Source organism: Hydra vulgaris, chromosome 01, assembly GCF_038396675.1.
Source record: "Hydra vulgaris chromosome 01, alternate assembly HydraT2T_AEP".
Classification (NCBI taxonomy): domain Eukaryota; kingdom Metazoa; phylum Cnidaria; class Hydrozoa; order Anthoathecata; family Hydridae; genus Hydra; species Hydra vulgaris.
The window spans coordinates 8,770,234-8,793,077 of NC_088920.1; the positions used below are offsets into that span (position 1 = coordinate 8,770,234).

General features: G+C 25.6%; 1 protein-coding gene across 7 annotated transcripts in view; it reads left to right on the forward strand.

Moving 5' to 3' along the window:
- The window catches only part of LOC136075088 (NACHT, LRR and PYD domains-containing protein 9-like), a 66,325-nt gene extending 43,702 nt beyond the window's left edge, over nt 1–22,623 (forward strand). For 3 of the 7 annotated variants that reach the window (XM_065787332.1, XM_065787333.1, XM_065787331.1), the window contains one exon: nt 21,886–22,623. In XM_065787332.1, coding sequence (XP_065643404.1) covers nt 21,886–22,505 — 620 coding nt within the window. In that variant the 3' untranslated portion in view covers nt 22,506–22,623. The remainder of the gene's footprint in view (nt 1–21,885) is intronic. The other 4 variants (XM_065787334.1, XM_065787337.1, XM_065787335.1 and 1 more) reach the window with 3 other exon arrangements.
- Nucleotides 22,624–22,844: the final 221 nt, after the last annotated feature.

Below are 22,844 nucleotides of genomic sequence, written 5' to 3' on the forward strand. Positions count from 1 at the left end.
TTTTTATCATTCTCTAAATGAACAGAACTTGTCTCGATGTTTTGGGATCCCTTTAAATTTTTTTTTTTTTTCAGTTTAATGATTTTGTTTTGTCATTACAAAAATTGCACAATTTTGTGTAATATAAATAATAATCATGTAACCAGAAATAATAATCATGTAACCAGAATAAATAATAATCATGTAACCAGAGCAAAAAATTTGAAAATTAGCCTTGATCAATATGTCCTTAAACTGTGTTTGCTTTCGTTGTAAAACATTCTTTCAAGTTTTAAAATGTAAAAAATAAAAATCATGTGTACCATATTTACGTTTAAAAAAAAAATGTCTTTCATGATTTGGTGGCAAATAACGTTAAATACTCAGTGTGGACATTTCATAGACATAAATACAGAACCTATGTATGTTTAATATAGTAAATAAAACAGTTAACAGATGGCTTAAACTGTAAATTGTATGAGTCAGGAAAACATAAAGAAAAGAAAGGTTTCAATGACAGCAGGTCCAATGACATTTACATTGTTTTTTTGGACCTTATCTAAAAGAGAGAGGGTTTTAAAAAAACCAGCTAAAATATGACATAAGTTCTATACAAGGAATAGTTAGAGATTTATAGAGGTGTTTATGATGCTTAAAATTTTATGTTAATTCCACATTAATTGACACCTATCAGAAATGTGCTACAAAAAGTTCTCTAAACTTTTGTTTAATTTAATTTATTAAACTTGTTCTCTATGGTGTTAGATGAAATAGTGATAAACCAAAACAAGATTAAGTATACATGAAAAATCCAAGTAACAATTAAGTATTTCGTTTTTACAACAGTTTCAAACTTACAGTGTGATACTATATGGCACATGTCTAAAATAAAAAATGTCTTAAATAAAAACTGGATCCATATGAAATTTTTTCAGTTTCCATTTCCTTTTGAGTATTCCTGCTTGAGTATTATCTGTTCAACCTGACGACAACCAAAAAAAGTTGAAAAGTTATGGAAAATTTTATAAACGAGGATGGGAACAAATAAGGGTTTTGAGGCTGGGAACAAATAAGCCCCAAAATTTTACCCGCCCCCCTCATCCCAAATGTGAAGGCAACAAATTGATAAAATATTTTTTGTACTCTTTTCAACTATTTGCAGCAGCTTATGAAAGAGAAAATCCTAGTTTTAGATTTAAGTAACATATAAAATATTCAAATTAAAATTCTATGAAAAAAAACAACCTTTTCAGAAAATTTAGTACTTAGTTGCGCAGAAAAATAATATTTAATATTGGCACAAGCACAACTTTGAAAATTGCAATTAATTTAGTGTTATTGTCATAGTTTTAAATATAAATTAATTTTTTTGTTTGTTAATTTTTTTTTTTTTTTTTTTTTTTTTTGTCTTTAGATTTAAGTATATATTTTTTATATTCTGTAAAAAAAAATATTTGTTATAAAAATAAAATTAAAATCTAAAACATAAAAATAGAAAAATCACTTTAAAAAATTTTCAAAAAAGCAAATCTTTTTATTTTTAAAAACAATTGCATAAAACAACTTCTTTAGTCCTAAGTGGTGTACTAAATCATAATTTGTTTGAGGCTTGTCATACCCACTAATCCTGCCTTCTGGTAAAGTCAAGTGTGTGATTCTGATATTTTTTTCGTAGGACTTAGGAGTGTCTATAAAAAATGACCCTTTCTGAACTAAAAATATCATGCTTAATTAATAAGACCAACTTTTTTTAACAATATATCTGAACATAACTAATGAATAATGCAAAAAAACAATAACTAATGAATAAAACAAAAAAAGGTCTAACATGGTGCTTTATTTTAATGATTTGATATTTTGTTAAAGGCATTTTAAGTGATATTTTTAAAATTTTATAGTTAATATTGCATATAATTGTAATAATATCATTGTATAATGAAATTGTAATTAATTTAAAGATGTTTTAAATTTTTTTTATTTTTTAACCAACACTGTTTTTATATAATTTGATTATAAACACATAATGTCAACCAGCATGTTTTACTATTTTGATGTTCTTTTGAAAAAACATCAAAAACTTGTTTATTTGTAAAAGTTAACAAGAACAAAATAAAACACATTCCCAATTTTTTCTAATAATAATGCCCATTTTATATCAAAGACAAATATAACAGAATAGGGTTTACTAAAGAAATATGGGTCTTTTCCAAGATGTTAGTCTGGAGACTGTCTTTGTTTTAGTCTTGAAAGTATGGAGTATTGGTGTTGAAACTTTACTCTCTTGTACTTTCTTGATCCCTTCAAAAAAGTATCTACATAATTAATGGATTAGTCATTAATAATAAATTATTGCTCCTAGGATAAAGTTATAAGTTATGAAATTAAGTTTGAAATAGCTGTCTGTTTGACTTCTTACATAAAGTACTTAAAAGAATACATAAATATGTAAACTTTTCCTTAAATTTTTTTTCTTTTTAACTATGATATGTGGCTACTATACTTTTCTATACTATTAAATTGTTTATTTTAGATTTGGGTAAGTGAGGCAAAAAAATATTTATTTTACTAACTGTTTCTAAATTTTTATATTTAAGTTTTTTATATATAAAACTTCTAATTTGTATTTTTTTTGATACATTTTAATAATAGGTTTTGTACCACCTTAATTGTCTTGACTACATCCCTGGTACTTATGAGGCATTTTTATCATTTATCTTTAAAAATCCATAATTTTGCAGAATATTGTGATATAGTCTCCTAACTTTGCAGATATAACATTGCAAACTCTGCAAGGAGATAATAACAATTTTTTTGTGTTGCTCCTCATGAGACTAAAAATAACAATAAAGTTGATTATGTTTTAACTAACCATTTTACCCAAAAACTATTGTATCAGATTGTAAACAACAATTTCACCAGTATTCAGCATTAAAAAATGATTAGAATGAACAGAAAAGAATATTGATTTTTGTTTCTTTACTTTGTTATTTTGCATAAGTTTTAAAAAAAAGTTTTCAATAATAATTATCATTTTGATTTTCAACAGCGTACTGCTGTTTTGTTTATTTTCTGATTATTTCTGCATTTATGATCACATTTTTTTGCTTTAACAAAATAGAACAGAATATTTTTTTTATTTTTTATTTTATTATTCTGTCTCCTTCCTTTCCAAATCTGTTTAGGCATGTTTTGACAATAGTTTTGACAATAGTTTTTCTTTTTTGCAGATCTGTCACATTGCCAGCCAGTTCTTGTACACTGCTCAATTTTGACAACAAATAAATCTTTATATTTTGGTAATATTGCAGTTCTTTTGCAATTAAACTCTGCTATTTCATCTTCTTTAGCATTAATTTTCTTAGTGCTTTCTTCTTTTTTGCACAACCTTACCTTTTTTTTCTTTATTTACAGCCTGTTTTTATTATTATTGTATGCCATTGCTGGCTTTTTTATATATGTTTTTGGCATCATAGTAGTTGAATTTTGGGCACCAAAAAAAAAGTTTGATCAGACCGAAAAATGGTTCTTTTTTTTATAAGGCCATATTAATTTTATAAATTAATCTCACTTATCTTATAAAATAATGTGTGTGTGTGTATATATATATAAATATATATATATATATATATATATATATATATATATATATATATATATATATATATATATATAAATATATATATATATATATATATATATATATTCATTGCTGGCTTTTTTATATATGTTTTTGGCATCATAGTAGTTGAATTTTGGGCACCAAAAAAAAAATTTGATCAGACTGAAAAATGGTTCTTTTTTTTATAAGGCCATATTAATTTTATAAATTAATCTCACTTATCTTATAAAATAATGCGTGTGTGTGTATATATATATAAATATATATATATATATATATATATATATATATATATATATATATATATATATATATTCATTGCTGGCTTTTTTATATATGTTTTTGGCATCATAGTAGTTGAATTTTGGGCACCAAAAAAAAAATTTGATTAGACAGAAAAATGGTTCTTTTTATATATATATATATATATATATATATATATATATATATATATATATATATATATATATATATATATATATATATATATATATATATATATACAGTAGTGGCCAAAAAATTAAGGCACATCATAAAAAATAACTCAAATTTTGCAGTGTAAATTTTTTATTGAATAAACACAATAAAAAATGTAAAACAAATTAAAAAAAAATAGATAAAAATTATCAAAAATTGTTAATATTCAATAAAATAATAGTTATAGCACCAAATTATAGCAAAAGTTTAAATGACTTGAATGTTATAGTTCAATAATTTGTCAGATGTCCCTTATTATCAAGCACAGCTTGTATTCTTCTTTGGATTCTATGTACTAATGTTTTACAAAATTCTCGAGTGATTTCATTAGCCCACACTTCTTTAAGATTTTTTTGAAGATGTTCTTCAGATTTTGGCTGATGTGCTGCAACTTTCTACTTCATTATATTCCAGCAGTTCTCGATAACATTAAGATCGGGTGAACTTGAGGGCCAATTAGATAATAATTCAATTTTATTATCAGTAAACCACTTCTTAACTGTTTTAGCTGTATGACAAGGTGCTGAATCTTGCTGGAAAATGCTGGTTTTAGTAATTTCCATGTGCAGTTTCACTTTATCTTTCAATACACTTCGATACTTTTGTGCATTGACTTTTTCACCTTTTTTAAAGATGTGCGACCCGCCTCAGTCTTTTGCTGTGATTGCTCCCCATACCATGACTAAAGGAGGATGTTTTACTGTTTTTATGGTATACTTTGGATTCAGGCATTCTCCCACTGGTCTTCTAACATAATTATAGTCCATGCTTCTAATCTGTTGAAACATACTTTCGTCTGTAAACATTACACGTTCCCACCATTCCGGTGTCTTGTCTTTTAAACTCTTACAAAAATTTAATCCTAGCTTGTAATTGAGATGGAGTTAATAAAGGTTTTTTTAGCTGGTCTTCTTGCATCTAGACCAAAGTCATAACACAACCTTCTTCTAATTGTTCTCGAACTAATAGTAAGTCCCCTTTCCATAGCAAGTTGTGATAACCTTGCAGATGTCGTGTGGGGCTCACTATTAACAACATTCTTTAAAAAACGGTCTTCTCATGATGTACTCACACATTTCTACCACAATTTTTGCGATTTGAATAGTCTTGAACACACGTAAAGCATTTTACACAGCACATCTTGATATTTTTAATTGTTTTGCTATACTACTTTGAGAATAGCCCTCCGAAAATAGTGCTTTTATTTTACCTTTAACAAAGTTATTAATATCACGCTTTTTACCCATAATATCACAATTATGGCAACCTGATGGTGTAAAATAAATCAAAATATCTTCAAAAATCAAAATATAATAAAAAAATTATTTGTATCCAAAGTAATAATGCCATAAATGAACAATAAGTTACAAAAGTTTAAAAAACGTAGCCTGCCTTAATTTTTTGGCCACTACTGTATATATATATATATATGTGTGTAGGTGTGTGTGTGTGTGTGTGTATATATATATATATGTGTGTGTGTATATATATATATATATATATATATATATATATATATATATATATATATATATATATATATATATATATATATATATATATATATATAAATTACTAAAAACACATATATAATTTTTAATATTTGCTTTCTTCAACACTGTGTTTGACCATCAGTAGGTTCATCAGGAGGAAGTGTTTTTACTAATTTATTATTGCTCTGTTCTTTATGTACATTGAGTACTCTTTTGTTTATATATATATATATATATATATATATATATATATATATATATATATATATATATATATATATATATATGTATATATATATATATATGTATATATGTATATATATATATATATATATGTGTATATATATATATATATATATATATATATATATATATATATATATATATATATATATATATATATGTATATATATAATAACTTATGAATGCCTTTCATAAATTTACAAAAAAATTTAGTTACTGTATTTATTTTATATATCTATTGCTTTTAACTGATTTTATGATAAATTCTCTGGAGCGGGGGTTAGCAAAATTATACAGTTAAAAATGTCTGTATAAAACAATTGTTACCACATATAATATTTCATCTTTTAGATTTATTTTCTTTCTATTGATTTATAAATCGATTCAAAAGACACTTACAGAAATAACTTGACTGAACATTTTGTTCTAATGGATTGTTTGTGAACTATTTTACTTTTATTGGTTTCTATTTTGTTTTTCTTATTGAGTTTTGATTTAAGTTTATACTGTTGATTTATGTTTCTTCTATTGATAAATGATTATATTTTTTCATGTATAATTTAATGCTCATTTGAACCTTTTAGCTAGCGTGTTTTGCTAATGAGTCTAAAATAAATTTTAGTTTTTTTTAACTTTTATCAATTTTTCTGAATCTGTTTGTGTGATCTACACTTTTGTTTTTCTTTCACAATTTCTTTTATATGAAAATTGACATCATAGTTAGTGCTGCTGTTTTATTTCTCTCTGTTTTATTTTATTTTTTTTTTTGTTTTCTTTGTGTTCCTAATTTTCCTTATTTGTGTTAGCCTTTAAAAACATCTTTGGAGGGTAAGACTTCTTGCTTGAAGTTGTTTTTTGTATTAGGTTTTATTACTATAGTTTCAGTTTTTTTGAGGGTTTTTTTACTGAATATATCACTTAATTCGTCATCAGTCATTCTTGGCAAATCATTCTTGAATAAATATAGGTGTCAGTCCCTCTGCACTGCCTTTTGTACATTGTTATGGTTTCCTTTTTTAAAGGTTGACCAAAAGGTTTTTCATATTCTTTTGGTGAGTCTATGCTTCCATTGCCTGCTAAATGAAACAAACCAGGTTTTTGCCAAAAATTTATTTTTTGAATTATGTTTTTTTTTCATTAATTTGTTTGCAGATCTATGTAATGATATGTCGCAAGTTAAGCCAGATTTTGGCAATCCTTGTAATATTTTATGAATTTTTTACTTATGTTGTATTTTTACCTTGGTAATTGATTAGACGCCCTTACCTAAAATTGTTCTTCTTTAATCCAAAAATAACTAAAGCAAGATTTTGTTTTCATTGATCAGACAGAAAATTAGTCCTGTCACTTAAGACATAAGGTGTCTTTCATTGGATAAAAGAGTTCATTAGTTCTATTAGTGAAGCAATTTGTGGGACCATGAATTTAAATTGGATAAAAATTCTCATCCAAATTAAATTTATTGATGATGCGAGAAGTCAAACTTACCATACAAAATCATATTTTTGAATAGAAATGTAAGGCCATCAGTAAAGCTGTAACTTTGCTGATAGTCTTACTAGATTACTTTTTCTTTGAATGATTATTATCAAAATTAAAAGTTAAGAAGAATAAAACAACAAGGTCTTATAATCTACTCTTGTAATATATGCTCTATTGAATAAGGAAAGATAGATTCAGTTTTTTAATTTTTTTTTTCTTTTTTAGGTTAAAATTTTATAAAAAAACTATATTTTAAGTTAGATAATTTTTATGCTTTTTTTGGCAAAAATATTTTTTCTTTGTTTAACTCGTAACGTCAGGCTCGCTTTTACATTGAGTAAAAAAGCGTATAAAACTCCTGGGATACCTACGATAATTATTTAGATGCTTGGGATTTTTTTGGCATCGTGTTAAACAAAATATAACTTATTTAAAGTTGTAGCTGATTGTATTGACACTTAATAAAAGCAAAAATTATTACATGATTTGAGTTTGTCATTAAAAGTTTAAACAAGCAAAATGAGAACGGCAGATAAATTTTTGGTTTTAGTTTAAAAAAAAGACGGTGTCTTTGCTAAATTAAGTATTCAAAGGTGCCAAATCAAACAGGTTTTTTTTAAATAGTTCAAAGCCTTCATTTTGACTTGTTCTAATCCTTGTGTTTAGGTTTTAGTTTAAAAAAAAGACGGTGTCTTCGCTAAATTAAGTATTCAAAGGTGCCAAATCAAACAGGTTTTTTTTAAATAGTTCAAAGCCTTCATTTTGATAAATAATTTGAGTTTGTCATTAAAAGTTTAAACAAGCAAAATGAGAACGGCAGATAAAGTTTTATAAATATATCGTTTGCTTGTCTTCATTAAGTTAATATAATAAAAAGTTTTTCATGAAATTATTTATTTAATATAACTTAATATTCGGTTTATTTATAGTTATTACTAAAGTAACTAATAATAATTTACAAACTGTAAATTCTGTTTTAAAAGAAAACGCGTTTCACTAATTTTTTGTGACTATTAAATTATGTTAATGACGTCAGAAAAAATAACAGTGACTTTAATCATTTAATTTTTTATTTTTGTTCTATTTATATCACATCATTAAAATTAATAGTTTATGTTCTCCAACGAAAATATATAATTTATTATTAGACATGTCATCCAGCTTTTAAGGTGATCTAAACCTTATGGTGAAGCCTCAAATACTTTCATTTCAAATATAATTAAACTAACAACTTTAAATGCTATAAATATACCATAATTAATCTAATAAAACTGAGTAAATAAATATACCGTATTTAATCTAATTAACCTGAGTAAATAAATATACCATAATTAATCTAATAAAAGTAAGTAATTAAATATACCATAATTAATCTAATAAAACTGAATAAATAAATGCACCATAATTAATCTAATAAAACTGAGTAAAAAAATACATTTCAAAAAATTCTTTTCAGATGATATAAAAAATATTTGTGAGACCTGATAAGGCATGTTTAATTAATGTATGTTTTGGTAACTTGTAAGCAATTTGGAGGTACATTATTGACATTTTTGACATTTATTTGACTTTATATTTTATAAAAACGGTTGCGATGGTTACGGTATCATTCTATAAAACTATACGGTTTATTCAAGTTTTGTTCGAAATAATGAAAAGGTTTTTTTAAAGTTCAATCATCAAGTTTTTTTCTTAAAAAAGTTTTACGAAATCATTATGTTACCATCATTTATTAAAATACACACTGGTATCAAAACTTCCTAATATTCGTAAGTTAGTATTCATTTATTTGTTTTTATTTAAAAAGTTTATGTTTTAAAACTAAATTTATATTGTTTCAAAACAATAACTTACGACGGCTGTCTTTTGTATAGAATTGATGATAATAAGTATTTCTTTGTTGTAAATAAATTAGTTAAATTATATTATAAATATACAAGATTAAAATGCTAAAATATATAAACCTTTCAAATTTAATGTAAAATTTTTATAATATTTTGATTTCTATCTCTAAGCTTATTTTTTTTAATACAACATAGCATATAGATACGTGTTTATAATTTTCAAACTTTTATATATTTAATCGTTACAATATAATGTCAATGGAAAGAGTTTTAAATTAATATCAAAATGGTGAAATATTTTATAAAAACAAACAATTTTACAATATTTCATCTCCATTTGAGTATGAAAATTTTCTGCAAGAATCGAAAATTTCACGAAATTGAAGTTTCACAAATCAATCACGAATCACGATTTCAAATTCACGAATCGCTTTCAAGAAATTGAAGTTTTGTAATCGTTTATTTGTTTTTCGTTTTTTTTTAACGTGTGAAAATATAATATAATATGAATGATAAAATATAAATAAAACATGAGTTTCCTCTTGGAAAATACGATAATTGAGTATCAAAGATTAAGTTTTTTTCTATTAAAATGTAGATTGAAAATAGATGCAGAAAATTAAATGAATATGTTGAAAAAGAAATCAATCTGCCTTGAAAACGTTAGTGGTGCAAAAAAAAGTGCATATTTATAAACCTTTAAAATATACGCTGATACAAAAATAAAACTGATATACAAAAACTCTTCGCTGCAAAAAAATGTTTTGGTCGCGTGGAAAACATTGTTTTTACAAATTTTTTTACTTAAAAAAATGTTTGGCATGCTTTTGTATGCAAAAAACTAGTACATTATGATAAAGGATGTCGTATCTATGTCATACTTTTATAACATATTATATATTATACATAATTTTATAACATATTAAGGTATTATTCAATTGCATTTTCAACCGACTGTTTTTAATCGATTTTCTTTTGTTCTATATGTTTACAATATTTGTACAATATGGTACTGTTTTTATTGTAAATCAACAGTTTGTCTAACTTTAATATTGTGGCAAGAACCTGCATTTCTTTTTTGGTTTGGCAAAAAGTTTCAGAAAAATATTGTTTTTATGTAAGTTGTGAATGAGGAATTATTTTCTTGTTTACGCCAGTATGATAGTTACATGGATTTAATTTTTACTTTTTAAAACAATATGTCATTTGATGTGGTTTTATGGTAAATTTTAAATTTAATCGATTAACCCTTTATCTAAGGTATGTTTGTTGCTTGTTTTTATATATTATATAAGTAGTATAAAAGGGGCATTCTAGCCCAAAAATTTTCAACTATATCTATAACCATAAACTCATATCGTATTTAACTATAAACTGATCTATATTCTCATATGTCATTTCAATCATTATACTATCTATAAATTCTTAACTCATTTCAACTATTGTCCTAACCATAATTTCTGAGCCTAAATAAAATGATATAAAGATAAAATAATGGTAGTAAAACAACCATAATATATTAATATATTATGGTTAGATCATAACTATAAACTCTGAGCTAAAAAAAAATTTGTAATTTTTTATAAATCAATTTTTCAAGTTAAGCTATAATTTCATAACTGAAATCTAAGCTCAATTGATTTCACAAGTGAAATCTAAGTGTAAAATAAAGCATATCCTATTACAGTAAAACTTCCAGATTGTCCAACTTGTGCATCCCCAGAGTTTAATGTTACTACTAGTCTTCTTTTAGTAGGAACACTAAACATAGAATCAGTAAAATTTGTGTAAAATGAGTTAGTAGTTGTAGAGTCTAGTTGCATCTTTTGATTAATGCAATAGTCCAGATGATTCAGTATTAAATGAATTAATATTAGCACCATTCCACGAAGAAAGATAAAAGTCTTCTAAACCAGATGAGCAGTATATGCATACACTATTCGAATCAAATCCTTGAAATACTGTATAACCTTGTCTGTTATACGGTATCCAAGGTTGTATAACGGAGTTAGTATTTACTGGAGAATTGTATGCATCATGCATGGGTACTCTAGATTCCCACCAATTTCCAGATACTCCAATAACATGCATTCTAATATATTTAAGATAAACACCTTGACCAGCATTGTCTGTAGTGTCTAATAATATATATTCTTTACTATAAGTTGTGTTAATAAATCTAAATGTTTCTGAGTATAATTTACTAGATGACAATGATTGAGGTATTGATGTAGTTCTTGTGATATGAGGTTGTATCCAATATGTAATGTTTTGACTAGTTATATTGTATAATTGAATTACTAGACTAGTAGTAAATGGTAAATCTAGTGTAAAGTATCCTCCTAATGCATTAGCTGTATGCACATTACAACCTTGTAAAGAGTTTGCATAAAATAAGTGGCCAAGTGGGTCAAGTGGTGTAAATAAAAAATCACAGGCTAAAGGAATATTATCATCTCCAACACTATCTGTAGAAGTAGAATAGTCTCCTATGCAAATTGAATGATCTTGTACAAAAACTGTTGTTGCATCATCACCTGTATTTGGGGGAATAGTCTGTTGTTTTAATCCAAGGCATGTTAAACTTGAATTTGGTATTATCCCTAATTCATTAAGATTTAGTGTTTTATTATCAACATAATTTTTTGTAGCAGCATCATGTGAGCTAGTAGGTTCTGCTACATTTATTAATTTATTAGAATTCATATAATATTACTAGCTGCATTATTTTGTCCATCTCTCCTAATGAACAAATTAGTAGCTTGAGATATTGTTAAACCATCTACAGCTACAGCTGAAGTAGTGTCGCGCCAAATTTATCAACAGGCAATTTATATATAAAGAAAAAAATTTTTAACTATATATATTTTTTTTAAATTACCAAAGATTAATAATAATATTCTGAAAATCACATCCTTTATCTAGTTTTTTAAAACATATAAACACAAGTGGCCACAGAATGAGGTATTTCCAAATTGAACTTTATCACTATTATAATAAACAGGACTTTCTAAATAATTAACGACTTCAACTGGTGGTAGTAGTCTATAAGAGTCAAAACTTAGTTTTTTATCTATGTCTTTATACCAGCAAATCTAACGAAATCCCTGCGTACTTGAATCTCCTGTATTTAATATTCCACATTCTTTTTTTTGCGTAATTTTTCGGTAATTCATCTCTTACAAATACACCTCTAAAATGTTTTATTTTTAATTATTTTGCTGCTTCGATCAATTGAAAATTAGTGGTTCATTTGGTAAAATTGTTTCTTCAACATTGATAAGTTTATGATAATTGTTATTTCCCATATTTATTTATATATATTTATATTTTTGGGCTCTTTGACCTATTTGAGCTCTTTGACCTATTTGGGCTATTTGACCTATTTAGGCTATTTATCCTATTTTACCTATAAATTATTTTCTTTTAGTTTGTAGCATCCATATGCTAATGTGTGTATGCCATCTTCTAAAATAACTCTTTTATCGTCTTCTGCGCTTAATGCTATTTTATTGACCTCTTCTGTGTAAATTTTATGTGAATGTGATCTTATTACATTCATTTTCCTAATATGATTCCTCTGACTTAATAAACTATCTCTGTAGTCTTCATGTGTTATACACTTTTTAACAACATTTTTCTTTACTCCCTTACATTTTTTGTTATCTTTTCCGTGTACTTTGTAAGAATACAACTTTGATCTAAGTCCTACAAATTCTTCAATTTGTACCCCTCCAGACTCATCTTTAAACATTCCTATTACTTTCTTATTAACATCAACTTTAAAGTCTACTTTATTAATTGCTAGGTGTTTTGGGTCAAATTCACTTGTATCAAATTTGCTTTCAACATCCTCAGAAATATCAGCTTAACAGTCTTCTGTTTTTTTTTGTATGCTAAAGAATCTGTATCAGTGAATAATAGTTTTGCTTGATCAACATATTTTTTCTTTATGTAATCATAATGAAATTCGTACATTAGAGTTTTGCTCAAATCTAATATACACATTCCTAAGTAAATTGGTTTAGCATATTTTAATTTTGTTCTTTTCATATGTATTGCTATTAAATTAGCATCAAATATTGTTCTACTTTCAAAGTTTGGTTTTGATGCTAGTTTAATAGCTTCATTTCTGTCTGTTACTAATCTCATATCAACTCTTTTTTCAACATTCTCTATTGTTTTTCCAAATACTGAATTGTTCATGAGATAAAAAAAGTCTTTTTTCAAAATCATTAGTTGCTTTAGTTCTAAGGTTTGTATTTAGTTCAATGTATTCATTTAGCCATGCTCTTTCTTCAAATTTTATTCCTCTATGATTATTAGTCATCTTTAATCCTAACCTTTCATACAATTTAAGATTTTCATAATGTAATATATACTTTTTCTTATTATTCAAGTTAGGGACTAATTTTTCAACTTTATCAATATTTAAACTTTCAGGTGCAAGTGGATAATCGTTATGTCCATCATGTAGATATTATGGGGAATCTAAATCTACCTCTAGTATACATGGAATTGATTTTCACTTTTCCATTTCATTTTCATCCATCCATTTAAAGCCATGTGTAGGAAGTGGTTTACTCATTGCCCATCATGCTCATCACCCATGTACTTATTATTAGAAGTTCCTAACCTATTTGATATCATACTAATTCCACCTCTTATACCTTTCTTTATCATTAGTACCATATCGTAATCACTTAGCAATTCTAATTTTATTTTTGTTTTCTTCAATGCTGCATCCCAAGCTAATCCTGGTGATGTATAATACCAAGCAGGATCTAATTTATAACAATTCATACAAACATCTTTAAAATTTTCAAAGACGTCAGCTGGTAAAAACACATCTGAAACATTGTACAAGTCATGATAATCACTAAATGTTTTGCAATTAAACTCATTCCATACATTTTGTGCATGTGAGTAATCATCATCACTTATATATTCATCGTTTAATTTTGAAAAGAATGATTCTTTTAGTGGTAATTGTGTCTCATTAAATCTATTAATAGAATCAACCCAATCATATTGGTATACACCTTTTCTTAGTAACAAATCTAATTTTTTACCTGAATATAATTTTCTGATATTTTTGCTCTGGTCTTATGCTAAATTCTTTGATAAAGCATCTAAACTAGAAGGCATAAATCTACAACTATCTAAGAAACGAAGCTCACATTTAACTTCAACTTTCTTACCCTCTTTAATATACTCATCAACTTTAATTTCTCTAGCAAAGGTAATATACTTTTCTTCATTGTTTGGTATACAACTCTATTTTCCTCCTGATAATTTATTTATAAATAAGTGAGAATCATAACCAGATAAATTGTGAAATAGTACTGGAAAGAATTTTGGAATTTTATAATTTAAATTACAATTTTGATGAGTAGCACCTCTATATTTTCCAGTAATATGACAATTGTCACGTACTTTATCTTCATTTAGTTTTTCTCCACAAATTTGACATGATATTGCTGCATTAAAGTCATGCTTGTTTATAGTAGGAAATATCATCTTTTTTGGAAATTTAATCTTGTTATAAATTTTCTTAATATCTTTTTCTAAGCTATCAACAAAAATTTGTGCAACATCATCTGTTTCACTACTTGCTGTGAATGTGACTAGTTTACTTTGATAAAAACTTTCATCAAAACATTTAATATAATAACAGAATGAACTTGGATTATGTTTCTGATATTGTTTAGTATAAGATTCATTCGGATTTGGTTCACAAGTGTCAATTTGTTTGATAAAACTTTCAAAGTCAGCATATACTACAAACGGAACTCTCATTGATTTATTGTGTTTAGTAAATTGCATTGTTGAATTTGGTGGTGGAAGTTCGATACGTACTGAATCATGTGTTTCACAATACAGTTTATGATTAGATAATGATTCTTCAGAATTAAACCCAAGTAAACAATTCCTACAATAGTGTTTTTTGCAATGTTTATTATATGTTTGTGATGAAAGTAATCTGCTTAAATTTTTTATTAAACAGTAATGATTAATTTCACCATTTAAGATTAATAGTAAATCTATTAAATGTTTGCGATCATTATTCTTTGATACATGCAATATATGAACTTCTGAGTTTTCATAACCATATACATTAATAATGATATATGTATTGTTCTTTTCAAATTGTGTGATTTGATTTAACAATACTGGAAATTCTATTTTATCCCAGTTTATATTTTCTGCTTAATTTTTAAGCTCCTTATCTACTCTTTGAGGATAATTATTTGTCTGATTTAATGCTCTTGCAATACACCACTTAAAACATTAATTAACTTCATTTTTCATATTATTTATTGCTTTTTTAGTTGCTAAAGTTTCATCAAGTGGAATCCATGATTTATCTTTAATAGGATTATACTCAATAATATTTATATCCATCTTTTTAACAGAAACAAATCTCCAACCTCATCCTGCTTGTTGAAAAGATGATAATGATTCCAAAGTTTTCAGCTTTGATATTTCATATAGTTCATTCAAATCTGTTGTTTTTAATACAACTTGATTATTTGTTCTAAATACACCTGTTGTGACGCTTTTATTCGTTTAAATAAATCTCTTATACTTTCGAATATACCACTTTCTCCAATAGCATGTTTCTTTATATATCTCTTATTATGAATAATTAGCATTTTTTATGTACTATATATATTTTTTTATATGCACTGATATACTATAAATTGTTTTGTATTGCTTTATACTGTGCACTATTTATAACACCTTGTCGTAATAATTCATCACTTATTGCAACAGCTTCATTTCTTGCTCCAGTGTTATCTGCTTTCCATGCAGCTATTCGCAAATCAAGCATTTCAATTAATGCATTAGGTCGCTAGGAAGAATTGTAGTTGGTAATCCTGTTCCTTTTGATTCATGCTTCGCATTTTTCTTTATATCTCTCCAAATGGGGGCTATTATTTCTTTGATGACTTTGGTTTGTATGGGTTTTCAGTTGTAATTGCATTTGTTTGTATTAATATATCTTGATATTTTTTAAGGTCAACTTCATTATATATTCCCTTATCAGATTTAAACTTTGTTAACAACTTACAAAGACCAGGAGTACCATAATATGTTTCATCATCAACAGTTACATTATCATCAATTATATGTATTGGCTTTTTTCCAATATGGAATATACCATCTTCATTACCTATCTGTATCTGTAAATTTTTTACTAGTAGCACGTATTTTTAGATAACCTGCTGCAATTTTTCCTAGCCTCATATCTTTATTTTCTTCATGATAAGGCAATAGTTCTTTAGAATCATTTATCATTATCTCTCTATTTGCTTCAGGATAAGAATTTGAAAAAGTGAGTGCAAATTTATCAGCTTGATCCTGCAATTTAAATATGTTTTCTTTTATTCCATCTTGACTATCAATTAATGGCTTGTACAACTTTTCTAATCCTGAGTGTAAATTAGTTTCACCCATCTTTTCATGTAAATCATTCTGCCGTAATCTTTTTTTAATCTCTAAGAATTCTTCGACAACTTTGTCTCTTATTTCAGGATCTTCAATATTTATAAATGACACTTTGCTTTTTTTATAAGAAATATAAAAAAATATAACATAAAATCGTTTTGACGTATTGTTTTGACGTTTACATTTTTACTAAACCTGCTTTGGAGCATATTAATTGCTTCATCTCTTCCTTGTTTAATTAATGATTCTTTAATTTGTTCATTAATTAAATCTTTTGAATTTGTTCTAATTTGTTCAAGCATAGCTTTAAATTTTTCAAGTTCACTAAGTATTAGTTTAAATTCATTGTTATCTACATTTCCATCTACTAAAGCTTTAGAAATATAGTCACTTATTGTATTTAGTTTTGAATCAGCAAGTACTTTAATCTTTTCATGCTTTTCTGCTTTTAAATTTATTTTTTATTAACTTACCCTCCTATTATTGATAACGCATCTGCTCCTAATGCTGCACCCTCACATGCAATAACTACTGGTGCTGCAATTATTGTTGACAAAAAACCAATTCCAATAGTTCCAAGTGCCATAGTGCTTGCTAGTAATGCATTATCAAATAATGAAATTATTTTTACAACTCTATGATACATTTTACTTAACATATTTCTCTTTTCTCTCTCACTCTCTATTTCTTTTTGAATCTCGTTAATTTTATTTAATCAACATATTTGTCCACTAATGATCTTATTTTCTTTATCAGGAGGAGCATCTTGAAGAATTGGGTATAATTTGTTATATTCCATTTTTATTAAAGGAAAAAATTTTTTTTAAATTTACAATAAATTAACAAAACATAATCTCCTTTTTTAATCAATAACAAATGTTAAGTTTACAAAACTCTGATATTACAGAGTTTTGTAAACTTAACATTTTTAATTGAAGTTCTTTATTTAATGAAACTAATGCAACACCTTTATCAACTAATACACCTAACTTTAAAAGAATATAACAATGCGATAGAGATTTTATTGTAATGTCTTGTTGGGCAAATATTTCATATTTATTATCATTTATCAATACTGAAGGGTACTCCAAATCTTTGTGTACTTTAGAATGAAGAAGTATTTTTAGAGGTTCATCTAGTATATATTTGTTTATAAATTTGTGTATTGGCGGATTATTTCTTGGCATTTCTTTTTATATTGCATATAAAAAAAATTTCAAGAATCACAGAATCGTATTCAAAAATGTAATATTAGTAAATGGTGAATTTGGTCCTAATAATAAGCGTGATCCTGTTGATGTATATCCATTTCCACTACGTAAGTATAGTCCATCGCCTACAGAACTTCCTTTACTCCATGGTCTCAAATATAAACCATTTCCTGCAGCTGTCATTTTAACTCCTTTTCCATTCTTTTTTAAGTACACAATACCCCTTCCAGCAATTTTATCAACCATAGCTGATCCAGCTGCTGAATCTAGTCCTGTTAATAAACCTGTTGCAAGTGCTGGAGCAATGCTTGATAATTAAAATTTTCCAGCTGTACCAAGGAAAGGTAATAGTGCTCCAATGAATCCTCCCTCTATTTAAGAATTGTGAGCTAGTTGTGCTTTACTTAGAGTAATTATTAAACCTTTACCTTTTTCATATGCTCTTTTAATTCTTTTCAATTGATAATCTGTTACAGCTAATACATGCTCACCACTAAGATCTTAATACTAGCTCCATAACCATCTTCAATTGCTTTTTTAAGTTTTTCTAATTGTCCTTGTGAAACATTTATCTTAATATTAGTATATTTACTCATTTTAATATAATATAAAAAAATGATTTTACTTCTTTTACATGAAATGAAATAGATACTTTTTCTCTTCATAAATTCAAAAGATTTCCATCTTGATCAAGCAATTTATTTTCCATTCTTGATATTGTTTTTAGTGTTACTGGTAAATAAATTAAGTTATACGGATCTTGAACAATTTTATATCCAGGAGCTACAGTTGGAGAAAATGAATATATAACGTTATCAGCTATTCCATCTACATACAATGATCCTATTATATCACTTGTTACTCGTATACTTTTAACATTTAATATGTTTACTATATTAAAGTATAATATAGTAAACATATTAAATGTCAAAACCAAAAACAGTTCTAATTAAATATGAAGTTGAAAAATCAACTTTATAACCAGCTCCAATAGTTAAAGCTGATCCTAATGTACTATTATTTTCTTCAATTGTAATATTTGCAACTCCTCCACTTGCATCACTGTTTCCTGTCATAATAAATTGAATATATTTATTTATATCATTAATTTCATAACATCCATCTGGAATGTTTATATCCTTCTAAGTTGCTCCATTATTTGTGCTATATCTAAAATTGTTGTTTGAAGAATTAATATTAGGAAAACTGTAATATGTCTCTAAACTAACTAGAGCCATTTCATATTCTCTGTCTTCTCTAAGAGAAATAATAGGGGCAAACTTAGTTTTTAATATACTGCTATTTCCGCTCACTGATAAATAATATGTCATTTTTGTTTTTTTATATAGAAGATAATATTTTTTATACTTTTTAAAATTTATTTTTTTGTTTCAACCAGTTGGTATATAAAAACAATTTAATCCACTTATATATTTTCCATACTCTCTTTTAGAAGACAGATCTATAATAACAAATCCATGAGGCTCTGACCAAGCTTTCTTACAAAAATTTCTAAACTCATCTTTTGTCATATCACTTGAAACATGATCATTATAAATGTGATTTAAATTCTTTGAATCTTGTGGAAATAAGCAAATAAATTTGTATTTTCTCGTATAGTTTGCCTAGGTAACATAAAATAATTTTGTGCAAGATAGAAACAATCTACATTACTATGTCTTCCTCTTATATAATATTTTTTACGCTTATTTTGCTTTATTAATTGTAAATCATAAATTTCATCAAATTATTCTTATGAATATCAAGATCTTAAGGATCTGGTACATTTTCAGCTGTTTCAAAAAACTTACACTCCATATCTGTTTTTTCATTTAAATTTTTTGAAATGTCTTCAATTATAAGCTCAGAGTTTGCATTTAAGTTTTCTATTTTGTCTTGTAACTTTAATAGATCAAGAATAATTTCTTTTTGTAATTTTTTTTCAAAAGATTGTTTTAATTTTTTGTATTCTGGTTGAAAAAGAGATTTTCCAAAAACTTTTAAATTATTAAAGTCTAACCAACCAGGTCTCAAAAGTAAATTCAATAATAAAGTAGTTTTTCCACAAACCGACTTTCTTACAATAATTCCTCTTATACTCTTAGGAAACAACTTATTATTATTTCTCTTATTGTTATTCGCATTCCATGACAAATCTATAATATCCATTTTTAAATAATTAAGATTTTCATTTCTATATATAAAAATGCTATATATCATTTTTTTCTATATATAAAAATGTACTGCAATAAATGTAGAAACAAAACAAATACACTAAACTTGCAAAATGTCGTGAGTAAAAACAGTAGAAATATGCAAAGTGGAACTTGCGCTATTTGCGGAAAAACGAAAACTCAATTTGTATCGTCAAAAACAGGAGAAGATTTAGTGAGTTCGATTAATTCAACAACAAGTAAAATAAAACTACCATGGTCGAAGATTCCAGTTGAAATGCATTTACCTGGTATGAACTTTGTAGGTCCTTGTACTAATTTAGATGAACAGTTAACTTCTACTGACTCATATAAAGAATGAAGTAAACCTGTAGATAGAGTTGATAATGCAGCTTACCATCACGATCTTGCTTATAAATACTTCGAAGACACAGCAAAAAGAAGATGAAGAAAAAAGTCGCGTAGTTGAATGTTGGAATAGAATAATGATAGATAAAATGTTTAAGTACTTTTCAGCTAATTCTACAAGAAAATATATATTGACGTTTTAGATGAAATGGTAAATAAGTACAACAACACGATATATTCTTCAATTAAAATGACACCAGTTGCAGCTAGTGATAAAAAGAATGAGAATATTGTTTGGTTAAATATAAATGGAAATGTGCGATCAGAGTCTGTAAAACCAAAGTTTTCAATTGGTGATAGAGTTAGGAGAGTTAAAAAGAAAGGAACGTTTGAAAAAGGATATACACCGAGATGGACTGAAGAGGTTTTTACTGTGTCACAGATTCAGTTCACAGATCCACCAACGTATATAATAACTGACGATAATAGTGAAGAAATACAAGGTACTTTTTGTAAACAAGAAATGCAAAAAACTGAACAAAACTTATTCAGGATTGAAAAAGTTATTCGTAAACTTAAAAACAAATCATTAGTAAAGTGGTATGGGTATCCTGATTCGTTTAACTCATGGGTTGATAATAAAGAATTGATAAGTCTGAAAAATTGATTTATAAAAATTACAAAAATTTTTTTAGCTCAGTTTATAGTTATGATGTAACCATAATATATTAATATATTATGGTTGTTATACTACCATTATTTTATCTTTATATTATTTTATTTTGGCTCAGAAATAATGGTTAGGACAATAGTTGAAATGAGTTAAGAATTTATAGATAGTATAATGATTGAAATGACTTATGAGAATATAGATAAGTTTATAGTTAAATATGATATGAGTTTATGGTTATAGTTATAGTTGAAAAATTTTGGGCGAGAACCCCCCTTTTATACTACTTATATATATGACATTTTGTAGCTATGCTTTAATGATGAAATAATGTTTACTATGATGTGTAAATGTCTCCTTATTAAGAATCTTTTTTTCTTATTTCTTTGTATTTCACCATGACAGCCTTTTTTAATAAGTCTTGCGTATTTCTGACAATACAAACGAACAACGAAATTTTTTTGGAATACATAAATAAAAGAAATTATTTCTAAGTTATATAAGTGAATAATTTTTGTTTTGTTATTTTAAATATGTTTAATTTATAACTTATATTTAAATGGGTTAAAATGCCTAAATTAACAAATTAAAAAATTGTTTATATTTTTACAATTTTTTTTAAAGAATTATTTTATTTAAAAATTTCTCAATTTTATTATTTGTATATATCATTTTAATTTAATATTAATTTATGTATATAATATTATTATGTAAAATATTCTATTTAATAAAAATAAAAAATTGTATATGATTTTTCATTCAATCATTAAATTAATAAAAATTGTTAAAAATTATGAATATGTAGAATATTATAATGTATATGTTATAATTCTGATTATTATTTTAATTATATGTTTTTTTGTTTTTATAATTATTATTTAATTTTACTTTAGAACGTCTAAGTGAGAGTTATAACGAAAGTATTTTTTTACAATTTAAATACAATTTATCTAAAGATTACCATTATTTATTCATTGAATGTTTTTATGAAAGTCAATCATCATTTAGTGATGAAATAAATTCAATTGTTGATAAACGAGAGTGGAGTATTTCGATTGACGATGGAAAAACTTCTTACGAAACTTCTTGCGAAAATTATTTTGTAAATCATTTCGTAAAATCTGGAAGAAAGTTGTTTTGGTTACGCGTTGATAAAAATATTTTAAGTGATAAAGAAAAAAAACTTTTAATTCAATGTTCAACTAATGTTCGCAATGTCTACTTTGATCGTCCAATCAATTTCGAAGGATGGAAACCGAAGGATAAGATCAAATTGTTGTGGATATCATTTAGAATCTCAGATTACTTAATAACAAAAAATGATTTTGAAGAAAATTTTCTTCCGTGGATTAACCTTTGTGAAGAATTAAATCTTGAACTTCACAAAGACATTGATTTTATTAAAGAAATTTTTGAATGGGTTCGTTGTTCGAATATCAAGAAGTTTAAGATTAGGTACCGTGGAGAAGATTTTAACAACCTCAATGAATTAAGAACCATTACAACACGATAAAATATTTAATATCTTAAATTTATTAAATAAAAACAATAATTATCAATAATAACTAATGAAATATTTTATGTATTATTTTAAATAAATACGTTTTTAAATATACAAATTAATTTTACTAGATTTTTAGATTTATTATTAAAACTTTAACTTTTTATTATTAAAATATCATATAATCAATTCGTTTTCAAATATAATAATAGTTACTAGCAGTTGGCAACCCGTAATAGGGGTTTGAAGTAAATAAATTAATAATAATAGTTTAATTTGTTTTCTCTAATGAAATATAAATTTTTTAATACTTTTTTAGTTCTGCTTACTTTTATTTTTCTTGGCTTCTTA